Genomic DNA, 12,071 nt, shown 5'->3' on the forward strand with positions numbered 1-12,071 from the left:
GCCTTCCTGTGTTCTTTACTTGTGGTCTTGTTTTGTACTTTTGGAGTTTGTCTTTCTTGGTTGCCTTCAGTTCTTATACTAAACTATATATCTAGCACTTTTTTGTTATATGTTTCATTACATTTTTCTTTTGTGGAGTTTGCATGTTTTCCCTGTGCCTGCATGGATTTCTTCCAGTAGTCCAAATACATGCATATTGAATTAATTATGGATTCAGTGCAGGAATTGATGGTTGTCTCCATCTGCACTGTAATAGACTTGCACAGCACACTTTCATCCTGCTGTGTCACATAATGCCACCAATGCTATTCAAGGTGTATAACTATCCCTGTCAGTATTGACCATCAAAAAATGTTTGTTAGGAGGTTGAAGGAGTGGTGGAGTTAAGAGGCATTTCAGCCATTAGTACATCTGACCTTCATTTATGTTCACTTGTTGGTTAGGTTTAGACACTAAAAAGTACTTGGTTAGGTCTGTTTGGTATTAAAACACACCATTAGACCATTAATCTTTGACAGAAATCTTGCCATCTTGCTAATGCCACAACCCAACATCAAAAATGAGACCTAATAGTGGCTGTTATGCTACAGTCACACTTGGGAAAACAGTTGCTGGGATAGCATGACCAATATTATTACTGAACACAATGAATTTGGGAACTTGTTGCCTTTGAAGTGGTTGCTTTAAAGACAACCACTCACAGTTAGTTGCCATCTTCAAAGAGACTTTGGTTTGCTGTGATGAAACGGCAATAACATGAAGTCAGTCTGTTGTCAGTTTGTGATTGAATGGGGTCAAGTTGCCAATCGGTTTGTGGTAATGCAGCGATTAACTGTGATAAACTCTGTCGCTGTCTGCATATACAGAAATTAACTACTCACATCTACAGTCCAGCCACAACCTAAAAAATCCGAAACAGAAATTCTTGCATAGTTTCTGCAGGACAGTTATTTAACTGCAACATGACATAGGCATTCACAATTCTAATTTTTTTTATTCGAATATACCCAGAATACAACCAGTTGGCAACCAAATCCCCTGTTCCACCGTGTTTTTCTTGGTACCAAGGATGTTGCTATCCGATTTTTACTCTAGTAATAACAAACAGCATCCGTCGATGTCTAGAGGATAATAAAGGGAATGATTAGTTTGATGTATTTTTCTTTTAAGCTCACACTTGTGATGAATGAGTTTTGATGGCTGTTCTTGAAGGAGCACGTACAGATCACCAGAATTTCTTGGACTGTTATAACTGTGAACTGCTGATCAAAAGAGGTTGTGGACTTCACCTGACTCTCCTTCATATTTGTATCTTATTTTATTATTTGAAGTATTTCCATTAAACTTTAAGAAATGTTGGAGTTGTTTAGCGATCCATTCAGGTTCTGATGACCTGTCATGTACCTCATCATCATCCCAAAATCAACATGAATAGACTCCATCACCTAAGAGATAAATAGATGAGCCATTAAGAAAATGAATGGATGCTTTAAAAAACTGTCATAAAGATGAAACATGCTGATTAAGGTGCACTCTAAAGAGAAATATCCACTGATGCCACTTAATTTTTATGACTCACACTGAGTCATATTTGTGCTGCAAATGTGAAGTCACAGGAATAAAATACTAAACATTTCTGTGCCTCAGAAAAGACTAACCACTGGACCATTTGGTGTATTTATTTAAATTTCACTATGTTTTAGTTCAGTATAGGTCTCAATAAGTCTTAAAAAAGCTTCTCACATTTCCTTAAAAAAACATCTTCTAAAAAAATGTGCTAAAAGGACAAACTGAACTTCAGTTTTTCCTGAATAGCCTCTTTGCTAAACAGGAAAGACCTGCAGGCCAGTGACATTCGAAACACTAAAAGAGCACTGTTAAACTAAACGGCTACAAGTATTTCGTTGTCAGGGCTCTCTGAATACTTTTTTGTTATTGTCACCGTGCTCACTTTGGCATAACACAGATATACTAGGAGTAAAACCACAGAGAAAAACAACATATGAGCCTTTAATGGTTGAGCAACTCTGCAGAACTGCTATGTAAATATTACTGCAGTGCGTCTCTGAATTCTTCTGACAGCCACCCAAGATAAGAATAAACAGCCTTCTTTGTCCCCTCGCTACAGAAATATTGACTGACTCAGTCACAAACTGACCATTTAATTAAATTCGTATCACCAACGTCCAAACAACCCAACATTCAACATGTCATGATGCACATCCGACAAACTCTTCTGTTGCACTGTTTAACTGATCATTTCTACATCTATAATGATTTAGATTTGCTTCTCATGCTGAATACATGTAAACCTACAAAGAGCTACAGCAACTACAAGCTAACATTTAAAGTCAGTTAAAAGTAATTTTAATTACTTGCCTACCAGCAACTATTTTAAGATACGTATTAGTCATTTTAACCATTCTGACCTCGATGTAATTTTTTATCAAAACATCAAATAAACGTAGATGTAAATAACACGTAAAACATGTAAAGTCTACAGTTTTATTAAACACTCTGACTTCAAACTATTGAAAGAGGTTTCCAATGTGACGTCTAAATGAAAACTCACAAGCCATTTTTTAATGTCTTTATGAGCCAATTAAAAGTTGAATTTTAAAATCTGATAGCCGTTTAGACCTTTAAGAAGGATAGACTGTTTGAATTTCATTATCTTAATAGCCATTTTTCAGATTTAGAGATTTTGAGAGCAAATGAAAAAAAGAATAATTAGACAGAAAACTACCAGCATTTTTTTTTCTAACAAGAAAAAACAAGTCGACAATATCGGGGGTTAAGCAAAGCAGCAGCTACAGTGGCACAAAGCACCAAAAAATAAATAAAATAAAATCTTTGCATTGCCAATCAAATAAGATTTAAAGCTCCTACTGTCTTTGTGAGTATGTTTGATGGTATACACAGTTTCATAAATGAAATCGTTTTAAGAATATGCTTAATGTTGATTAGCATTTAAGCAACTTTCTCAAGATTTAGTGGCCATTGATGACTTTTGACCTAATAAACTCATTAAAGTGTCTCCAAAAGATGACTATAGCAACTTTACACAAACCTAAAATTTACTTTTAAAATTTGATATTCATTTTTTAATTCATTTTAACTTGCCAGCCACCTTATCAGTTTAGTGGCTTTGTCAAATTTTAAAAATGTAAGGAATGATTCAGAAGACAAATATTAAAAGAACTAGACGATAAAATCCTTTTTAGGTGCTTTTCAACACCTGTGAAGTCTCTAAGTAATTTGAGTTTAACAACGGAGGAGCTAGAACACTTTAAACTCTCTAGCCAAACTGAACCTTTTACAAGCCAATGTAATATTTTTTTGTGTGCCTAAATTGTTGCATTCAGTATTTGATATTTGATATTTATCTCCAAATCACTATGTTGTGAATTTTAACAAGTACACAAACCAAATTCAAACTATGATAGTATGTAAGATTAAAAACAAACCAGTAGTGTTCTTCAGATTCTTGATTGATTCCTAAAGCTATGAAACTTTTTCAGTTTCAGCGCTTTATTCAATTTTTCAGGAATGGATTGAGCTCGGCAAACAAATCCCAAACCCATCTGCTGTTTAAGTGCTTTTAAAATGAAGCCCAACTTACCAGGTACTTTCCCCCCAACTGCTATACAGTTAAAGTTAACAAACGAGGTGTTAGAATAGCTCATACTCACAAGCCATTTTTAAAACTTTTACTAGCTAACTTTTCTCCCCCTCATGCCTCACTTCCCACTTTTAAAGTTTCACTATCTGCAATATTTCCCCCCTTTACACAATTATTTGACTCCTAAAATAGCTGAGTTATCTAACTTTAAGTCAACTTTCTCAACTTACTGACTATCCAGAATCTCACATGCAAAATCTTAAATGACTGTTAGTCTCTTAGTAACTGACTAGCCCACAATGCAAACTGCAAATATTTTCAAAATGTGATATTCAGATAGATTTTTTAAACCATGGATGCATTCTTGTGGCTGCTAGACTGAATTAACTTATTAGCTACTTTCTTAGTTTAGTATTCTCTAAAGATTTTTAAGATTCATCGCTGTCTGAACAAACCTATTCACTAGCTATTCAGGAGCTTTTAATATAAAGCTCAGCTTACAACATATATTTCCAAACTATGATACTGTGAAGTACTGAGCTGCAAGCCACTATCAAAAAGAAGCCCTTCAGGCAGTTTGTAGTTTGAAAAACATTCTTTTAAAAGCCGTATTGAAGAACTTTGTGTTTGTCATCATTTGTCTGACATACTACTTATACTACGACTAAAGCAACCAAATACTGTTACTTATTTAATGCCCCTAATGATCAATTTCGGTTTAACAAAGGACCCACAAGTCATTTTGAAATGTTTACTAGCCAGTTAGTTAATTTATTATATGACATCAAACCTTAAAGTTGCTTTCAATATTTGATAGTCAATATTTCATTTAGTCGAATAACTGCCTAAAGGGGGCTCTTTAGTTAGTTATTTGACTCCTAAGGCGGTTAACTTGATATGGTCATTCAGGGTTTTACATGCAAAGTCTCAAACTGACGGTTTGTGGCTGTAAGATTGATTTAGCAGTCCATGATGTAGTATATAAACAACTTTTATAATTTCACTGCTAGAACAGCAGCCAAATGTAGCAGCCATTCTCCAAAACCTGTAACATATACAAAGCCTTTACTTATACAAAGTGATGGGAAATGATAAAGAGTACGGGAATAAAGGTGTAACATGTATTGATTGATAAATGGTTGGCTTTGGTGGCCAAACATATAGTGAAACACTTTTAAGATTTGTTCTGCTTGAGCTACTTTAGTTCCTCCTTTTGTACCAATCTTTGCCGCCATTTTGAAGACTTTACATGCCATCTAGAAATGAAAACACAAACGAGGCTGATTTCAGACACTAGACTGGAGCTTTTTACCAGCCACCAGCCACGTAATGGTGGCTGGTGGCTGGATTGTGTTTCCTCCACCCTGCGCTGCTGTGAGGGCATCGACAGTTTGTGCGTTGCTAGGCTTCTGCTTCTTTATAATGTACTGTGGCTCCCCTTTGTCTTCCCGCCCGCTGCCACCTCCTTAGTCGTGCTCGTCCTTGAAGAACTCGTGGCAACAGACGGTAACTACGGAGATGAATGTCATGAACTCCTGAAAGTTGCACTCGGCGTCGCCGTCGGTGTCCAGGCTGTCCATCAGGCTGTCCAGCGCAGCCTGGTCGTTCACATGCTGCAGGGAGGGAGGACGGGTTCAGCTCGGGACAACAAAACTCCAAACTGGTGCTTAACAGTTTATATCATATGCTTTTAAATCTCACTATATATATATATATATATATATATATATATATATATATATATATATATATATATATATATATATATATATATATATATATATATTTTATTTTTTTTATTACAAATTTCCCATCTCACCGCCATCAGATCTGGGAGCTCGTCATGAAGCAGGTCCTTCAGCTCGCTCTTCTTCAGTTTATGTTTGTCTCCTTCTCTCTCCGAATACTTCTGAAACACAGCGAGGATGGTGGCCATCGATGTCTCCAGGTCAGTCATCGTCACCTGTCTGTTAAACCTTGAAAAGTAAAGTAAATAAAAGCGTTAATCTTAAGACCATTTTGGGAGATTCAAAGAAAGTTAAATCACTTTTATTTATTTTTTTTGAAATTATATATATTTTTAAATATATATAATATATAAATATGAAGTTGCTGAATTATTTTCTGATATATTCTGATGAACTTAAAAGTATTGATTTATGATTCCTGAAAAAAACACAAGTAAAAGTACTTAAATAACACTAATCCGCATAATACCAAGGGTTGTTCTTTTTAGCATTTCTAGAATTTGGGAGTGGACCACATTTATTAACATGTGGAAAGTACAAGGATTGGCTCTGTATGACTTTATTTGACATCTTTTTTTTCTGACCATTTGGCAAAGAAAGGTGGCCATTATGCTTGAGTAAATGGACCACAGTTAAAGCCTGTGCAGGTCCTCAGTTGTGCAGGTTCATGGTAGCTTAAGTGCTTGAAATGAAGGCAGATGAACTTCATTTTAGGATTGTGGAGGGGTGAAATGTCTTGACGAATCAAAAAGAAGTCAACTTGCCTTCATTTTAAGCACTTAACCACAGTTAACAAAACTTTTTTTACTCACGTGCTGATGATTTTCCTTTGCAGATATAAAAAAATTGGACTCCATAATTAACAGAGAGACTTAAATTAATTAGTTTTACCAGCATTACAGAGCAAAAAATGCCCCGCTTTAGCCTTAAATGCCAGGCAGTATTGATACGGTAACGAATCCTTCTTAATTTTAGATTTTCTTTTTGTGTTTAACAAGTCCTTGAAAAAAGTCATGAAACTTACTAGAAATAGCTTTTGTCTCTTTGCTGCGACATAAAATACAAAAAAACAAAGACTTACTGTTGTGCGAGTGCAGGCAGAAGTCCAGAGAGCAGAGGCTGAGGATGGGCTGCAGTCTTTATACTGGACCAGTATGTGGGTGGGGGTGTGAGGAGGTGCAGGTCTGAGGTCAGTTAACCTGTCATTCAAAGTGCTGACCAATCCCAAGTGTCCACCTCTCCTCACTCCACTGCAGCCCTGCAGGAACCAGCACTGACTCTGCAAACTTTAAAATAAGAGAGCAGATTAATTTCGTGGCCTATTTTCATGACTTCTGATGTCGTCACTCAGTAATCTCCACACTGCCCTTCTGTATGTCCTCCTTGTCTGAAGTCTTCCTCTTTTTTTTCATACTTTACCTTCAACTTCCTTTGTCCAGTACATCCATCCCTCCTCTAACGTGTCCAAACCATCGCAGCCTTGCCTCTCTAACTTTGTGTCCAAACTGCTCCACCTGAGCTGTCCCTCTGATGTACTCATTTCTAATCCTGTCCATCCTGGTCACTTCCAATTAAATATTAACATTTCCTGTTTTTTTTCCAGTGCCACTATCTCATAGCCATGCATCATAGCTGGTCTCACTACCATCTTGTAAACTTTGCCTTTCACTCCCGCTGCAAACCTTCTGTCTCAAATCATCGCTGACACCTGTCGCCACCCACTCTAACCTGCCCGCACTCTCTTCTGCACTGTCTGTTGTTTTGGATGGTTGAGGTATTTAAACTCATCCATGTGCATTACCTCTGCTCCTTTCGGCTTTCCCTTTACATGATTAAACTTTTTATTGATCTTCTCTTCAGAGCATACCTCCACCTGTCCAAGATCACTTTGACCTGCTTCGACCCTTTGACTACAGATTGCAGTGTCATCTGTAAACATCAATGCATATTTATAAAGTATTCCCACCTGATTAAAGATGCCAAATGTATTGCCTTTTCCCCGTGACCTTGGCATTATCTGAGGACTATAGTGTTAATAACACCGAGGTCATAGGTTCAATTCCTATGCTGGCTATAAAATGGATAGTTGCAAAGCCTGTATCATATTTAACGCAACAGGCATTATACTTAGGTTTTGCATATTCATTGTCAGATATCTTGATGCATTCTCAATCATCCAGGTAACTAAATCCCAAAAAGTTGTTTCTGTTCATCTGGACGTAGCCTTTTCATCCAAGTGACGTCTTTAGTTGACTAAAGAAGTCAACTGGCGAAGGAACGTTTCTCCCACAGAAAATGCTACATCCAGATGAACAGAATCAACTTTTTGGGATTGTCAGATAAGGATTTCACCACCAGCACAGATGTGGTGGAGAGTTTCAGTGACTCTAATTAGCTGACATGAAGACTGGCTGACAGCTAGCAGCTACACCCACTGTTATGGCTCAACAGTCAACTTTAAGCCTTGACAGAATTCAAATGAATAAGTAATAAGAATTAATTCACCTCTCATAAACTTGTCATGAAACTCAGTCACTGAATATTGTTTGGTGGAGAATAAAACTGCTTCAAGGTTTGTACACGGCAGCCGGTTAGCTCAGCTCGTTAACTCCAAGGTCCAAACCTCATACTGGCTAATAATAATAGATTGCATTTATATAGCGCTTTTCGAGAACCTCAAAGCGCTGTACAATTCCACTATTCATTCACTCTCACACACTGGTGGAGGCAGCTACAGTTGTGGCCACAGCTGCCCAGGGGCAGACTGACAGAAGCGAGGCTGCCATATCGCACCATCGGCCCCTTTGGCCATCGCCAGCAGGACACAACGACCAAGACTGTCCAAGCTGGGACTCGAACCGGCAACCTTCTGATTACAAGACGAACTTCCAACTCTTGAGCCACGATCGCCTTAGTGAGAAGGAAGAGCACGTGGTATTGTGCGGTTAAGTGTACATCCAAGAAGTTTGTGCATCAGTTTTGGTTAGTGAAAGTAGCCCATCGCTTAGCACTAATTTGTTAATTACTTAACAAGCTACACTTGCTAGAGTTAGCTGATAATGTAGCACTCTATCTTCTAAACATGGCAACTCTGGCTCCAAACAAAACAGCATGGCGGTGGCTAGCCTCAACTGTTGAAGCCTGAAAATGCCAGAAACCAGCAGGTGACATCTCTGTGACCTGGTCCAGTCCTGGTGTTTATATGTGGTTAAATGATTAAACACACAAAATTTTTTAATTATTTGAGTTATTAATATGACATGTTGGTTAAACCGAGGAGCGTAAAACTGAAATTTATTTACCAAACACCTCAGGACTAATTAAGATTAACTGAGATAAACAGACAAAGTGCCAAACCTCTCCCTCTGTGGCCCTCTCTCTGTTCATAATGGCTCGTATAGCATCCATCTATGTTCTTCTTTCTGCCTCTTTTCGCTGTGTTTGGGCATCTGCTGGGTGACAAAGGCCTGTTTCACAGGAAGCGCCTGGCTGTGCATGTTAATGAAGACGCTCTTTTCACTGCTTAAGTTGGCCAGACGTGTGCCCTCTGCAGCCCAATGAGGGCTCACAAACAGCACATCTGCTCCAGCCAAATAAGCTGAAGTTGACGCTGAAGTCTCGGTGCCAACATTTTACCCCTAAATGCTATAAACAAACATTTCAGGGGTGTACAGAAAACAAATAATTAGTCAGCATCTACACTTTCAGTGCATTGATTTTGGTTGTTCAGCCAGGTGGGACTTTGCCTGGTAATAAATAAGGTTTAATACCACAGCTTAGAGTATCTCCATGTGGCCTAATGGACAGGGCATTTGACTTCAGCTCAAAAGGCTGATGGTTTATGTCCCTTAGTGATTCTGTTCACACAGGCATACGGATCAGTTTGTCTCTAAGCAGAGGCTGCTGGGGTTGGGAAGCCGTTAGCTATATTCAAGGTTGAGGTTTCTGTTTTCTTTACAAATAAAATAACCAAAAACTAATCTGTTTTTTAATGATGACTTCAGTTCAAGTGGGGACAAACGCTAGACAAACCCACCACTTTCCAGGTGGTTCAGCTAAAACATAAAACAAACAAAAAAAAACAACCAAAACCTCGCATACAGGTTTTTTTTGAAGGGGAAACTGTCTATGCTGAGCAAGGAATGGCAGATTGATTTTGGATGTTGTCAGGTAGGACTATGCCCCATTATAAATAAGGTGCAGCTGAACTGTATGAGCATATGGCTTAATGGAGAAGGTGTCTGGCGAGGGGACTTTACAGTCAACCATGACGCCCTTTGTGGTGCTCAAGTGTTTCAAAATGACCTGGTGATTCTGGCATCTTCCATATTTGGTCAAATTAGAAAAAAATCTGTTTTTCTCACTGCATGTTTGGGCTGCATAATTCAGAAGGTTAGAGCCTGGTGCTACTAATGCCAATGTAATGGGCATGGGCCACATACTGGCCACTTATGATTAAGGCTGTCAGAGATAACATAATTGCCTTAATGATAACGTAGTTATCTTATTAAGTCTTATTTTATTAGTCTTATTAGGTTGACTACCTTACCACTCCTGCTCAGTTTGCAGCCCCAACATATTCTCCTCTCCAGAGCATAACTTGACCTCCACCGTTCGATTAAGGTTTACAAATAAAACAACACAAATCTAAATAGTTCTCGAGTAATGCCCATTGGTTTTGAGATTGACTTGGATCTCTCGGCAGATTCTTTATTTGCATGCAACCAAACATGACCGGTCAGTATCAGCAATCACTAGCACTTTGGCTTTTGATTCCTAAGCAGAAACCAGAGAGCTTACAGTAGCAGCAACTTTGTCCAGAGCCTACATATGACAATAAAGTTAGCATTTGAATCTTGACTCTTGCATATTTTTTCATTGCAGTTGTAGAAAACTAGTCAAATGTACTCTTTCAGTGATGAGGATGTGCACATCCTGGACATGGCGGAATGCTGGTTTGAGTGGGGATTTAAGGAAAAAGGGTACGTCTTTCACCATCTTACAATGCTGTGAGTGCAGCCACTCTTTGTGAATGCTACTTATAACCATTGACCAATGGTAGTGCCATTTTGCATATTAAGGATAATGAAACTGAAGTCACAGCCCATTGTCTGTCAGTGGTACTAGTTTTGGCCATTATGCCAATGTACTGTTTATAAGGTTAGGGAAACCTGCAGTCAGCTAAGACTGAAGAAGTAATTTGCATCATTGTGTTTACATGAACTGCATCAGCTTTCTGGGATTTCCTTACCAGGATGACTGAGAATGCATGAAGACTTTTTTGTTATTTAATTGGCTTGAAAGGCACCAGTAGCTTAAGTATACAGTGCACAGGTTCAGGGATAATTGTAGCTGTCTCTGTGTGTGGCCACGTGGCCCAAGGCGTCTGACTTCGGCTCAGAAGATTAACCCTCCATGGTTGCATTAGTTGCTTTCGTTTAACATAAAGATGTTCAGCTTGGTTAGAAGCCATAGTAGGCTCATGGCATTTACAGTGATTACTTTGTAGTGAGGGCACGTATCTGATCACCTGCAATTGAAAACAGCATCCTTTTTCCCTTTGGGCTTTGCTGTCATGGTGGTGTGTCCATTGGGGGTCACCGTTGTGGTTACACTCCACCGGTGCCCACTAAATTTTTGTGACAATTCCTCCCTGAGGAGCTGCTGTCTTGCCTGCTGTTATGTCCTTGTGTTTGTCTTGTTATTGGTGGGTCTGCTGCTTCTTTGCTCTCCTGATGGTACTTGACCACCGCTGTATGGTTCTTCTGCTTTTTTCCGCTGACTGACTGCTCCGTATCCAATATTCCTCTGCCCACGTCCAAACCATGCCAACTTCAGCACCCAAACTTTTGAACAATCTGCTTCAGCCTATCAGGATGGCTGAATCAATAGTTTGTTTGAAACAACTTGTTTGTGTATGCAAGCTTTTCATTAAAATTCATCCCAGAAATGTTGGGTTAAATGTAAAACCATATGTTTGACTGTGCTGTAACATGTATACTTATTTAATATACTCTTACTTAATATTTTTTTAAATGTGTTTTTTTTTACTTTTTATGGCAAACAGGTATCCTTTCCTCTTTGCATCAGTGTAGAACAAACAGATTAAAATGCTTCATTACCTTGTTTATTTGATCACTTAATGCTCACAGGTCTCAGTTAGCTTAATCTTTCTGTGGTTGTTCATTTTTAGACATTTATCTTTGTTATTCTATGTTTTATCTTACTTTGTTTTTATTTATTCTGTAACCTCATTGTTGATGAACTCGGCCTTGACATGTTGTGTGGGAGTAGCGGTGAACAACTTGCCCTTTTTCTGGGATTAATAAACAACAACAAACTTTATTTATATAGCACATTTAAAAACCAGTGGTATACCAAAGTGCTTAACATAGGAGAGGGTCAGTGTCAATAGGAAAATTGTACTTAGTAGCACACACACACACACACACACACACACACACACACACACACACACACACGTACACCTCCACCTCCACATTTCAATGTATGGAACAAATGCTCACTGAAGCATATAAATAAAGACCAGGGCAGTCCTCAGTGCGAGTCTCAGTTTCTGGAGGCTGCCCTTGCTAGCAAGAAATTCTGTGTGTTTCTCTTCTCTGAGTCTGTACTGAAGAAGTGTTTTAGAGTATATCTCTTAACAGTCAGATATAAGTAAAAGAGAAAGATGAAGGCCA

General features: G+C 38.4%; 1 protein-coding gene across 1 annotated transcript; it reads right to left on the minus strand.

The window, feature by feature from the left end:
- Positions 1-1,994: 1,994 nt before the first annotated feature.
- On the minus strand, positions 1,995-6,582 carry s100b (S100 calcium binding protein, beta (neural)). Its single transcript, XM_040051476.1, has 3 exons — positions 6,452-6,582; positions 5,442-5,598; positions 1,995-5,235 (listed from the first exon to the last, which is right to left on the minus strand). The coding sequence occupies exons 2-3, from the start codon at positions 5,577-5,579 to the stop codon at positions 5,089-5,091; spliced, it is 285 nt and encodes a 94-aa protein (XP_039907410.1). The 5' UTR covers positions 5,580-5,598; positions 6,452-6,582; the 3' UTR covers positions 1,995-5,088.
- Between the last annotated feature and the right edge of the window lie 5,489 nt (positions 6,583-12,071).

Source organism: Simochromis diagramma, unplaced genomic scaffold (genome assembly GCF_900408965.1).
Source record: "Simochromis diagramma unplaced genomic scaffold, fSimDia1.1 OVJJ01000107.1, whole genome shotgun sequence".
In the NCBI taxonomy this organism is placed as follows: domain Eukaryota; kingdom Metazoa; phylum Chordata; class Actinopteri; order Cichliformes; family Cichlidae; genus Simochromis; species Simochromis diagramma.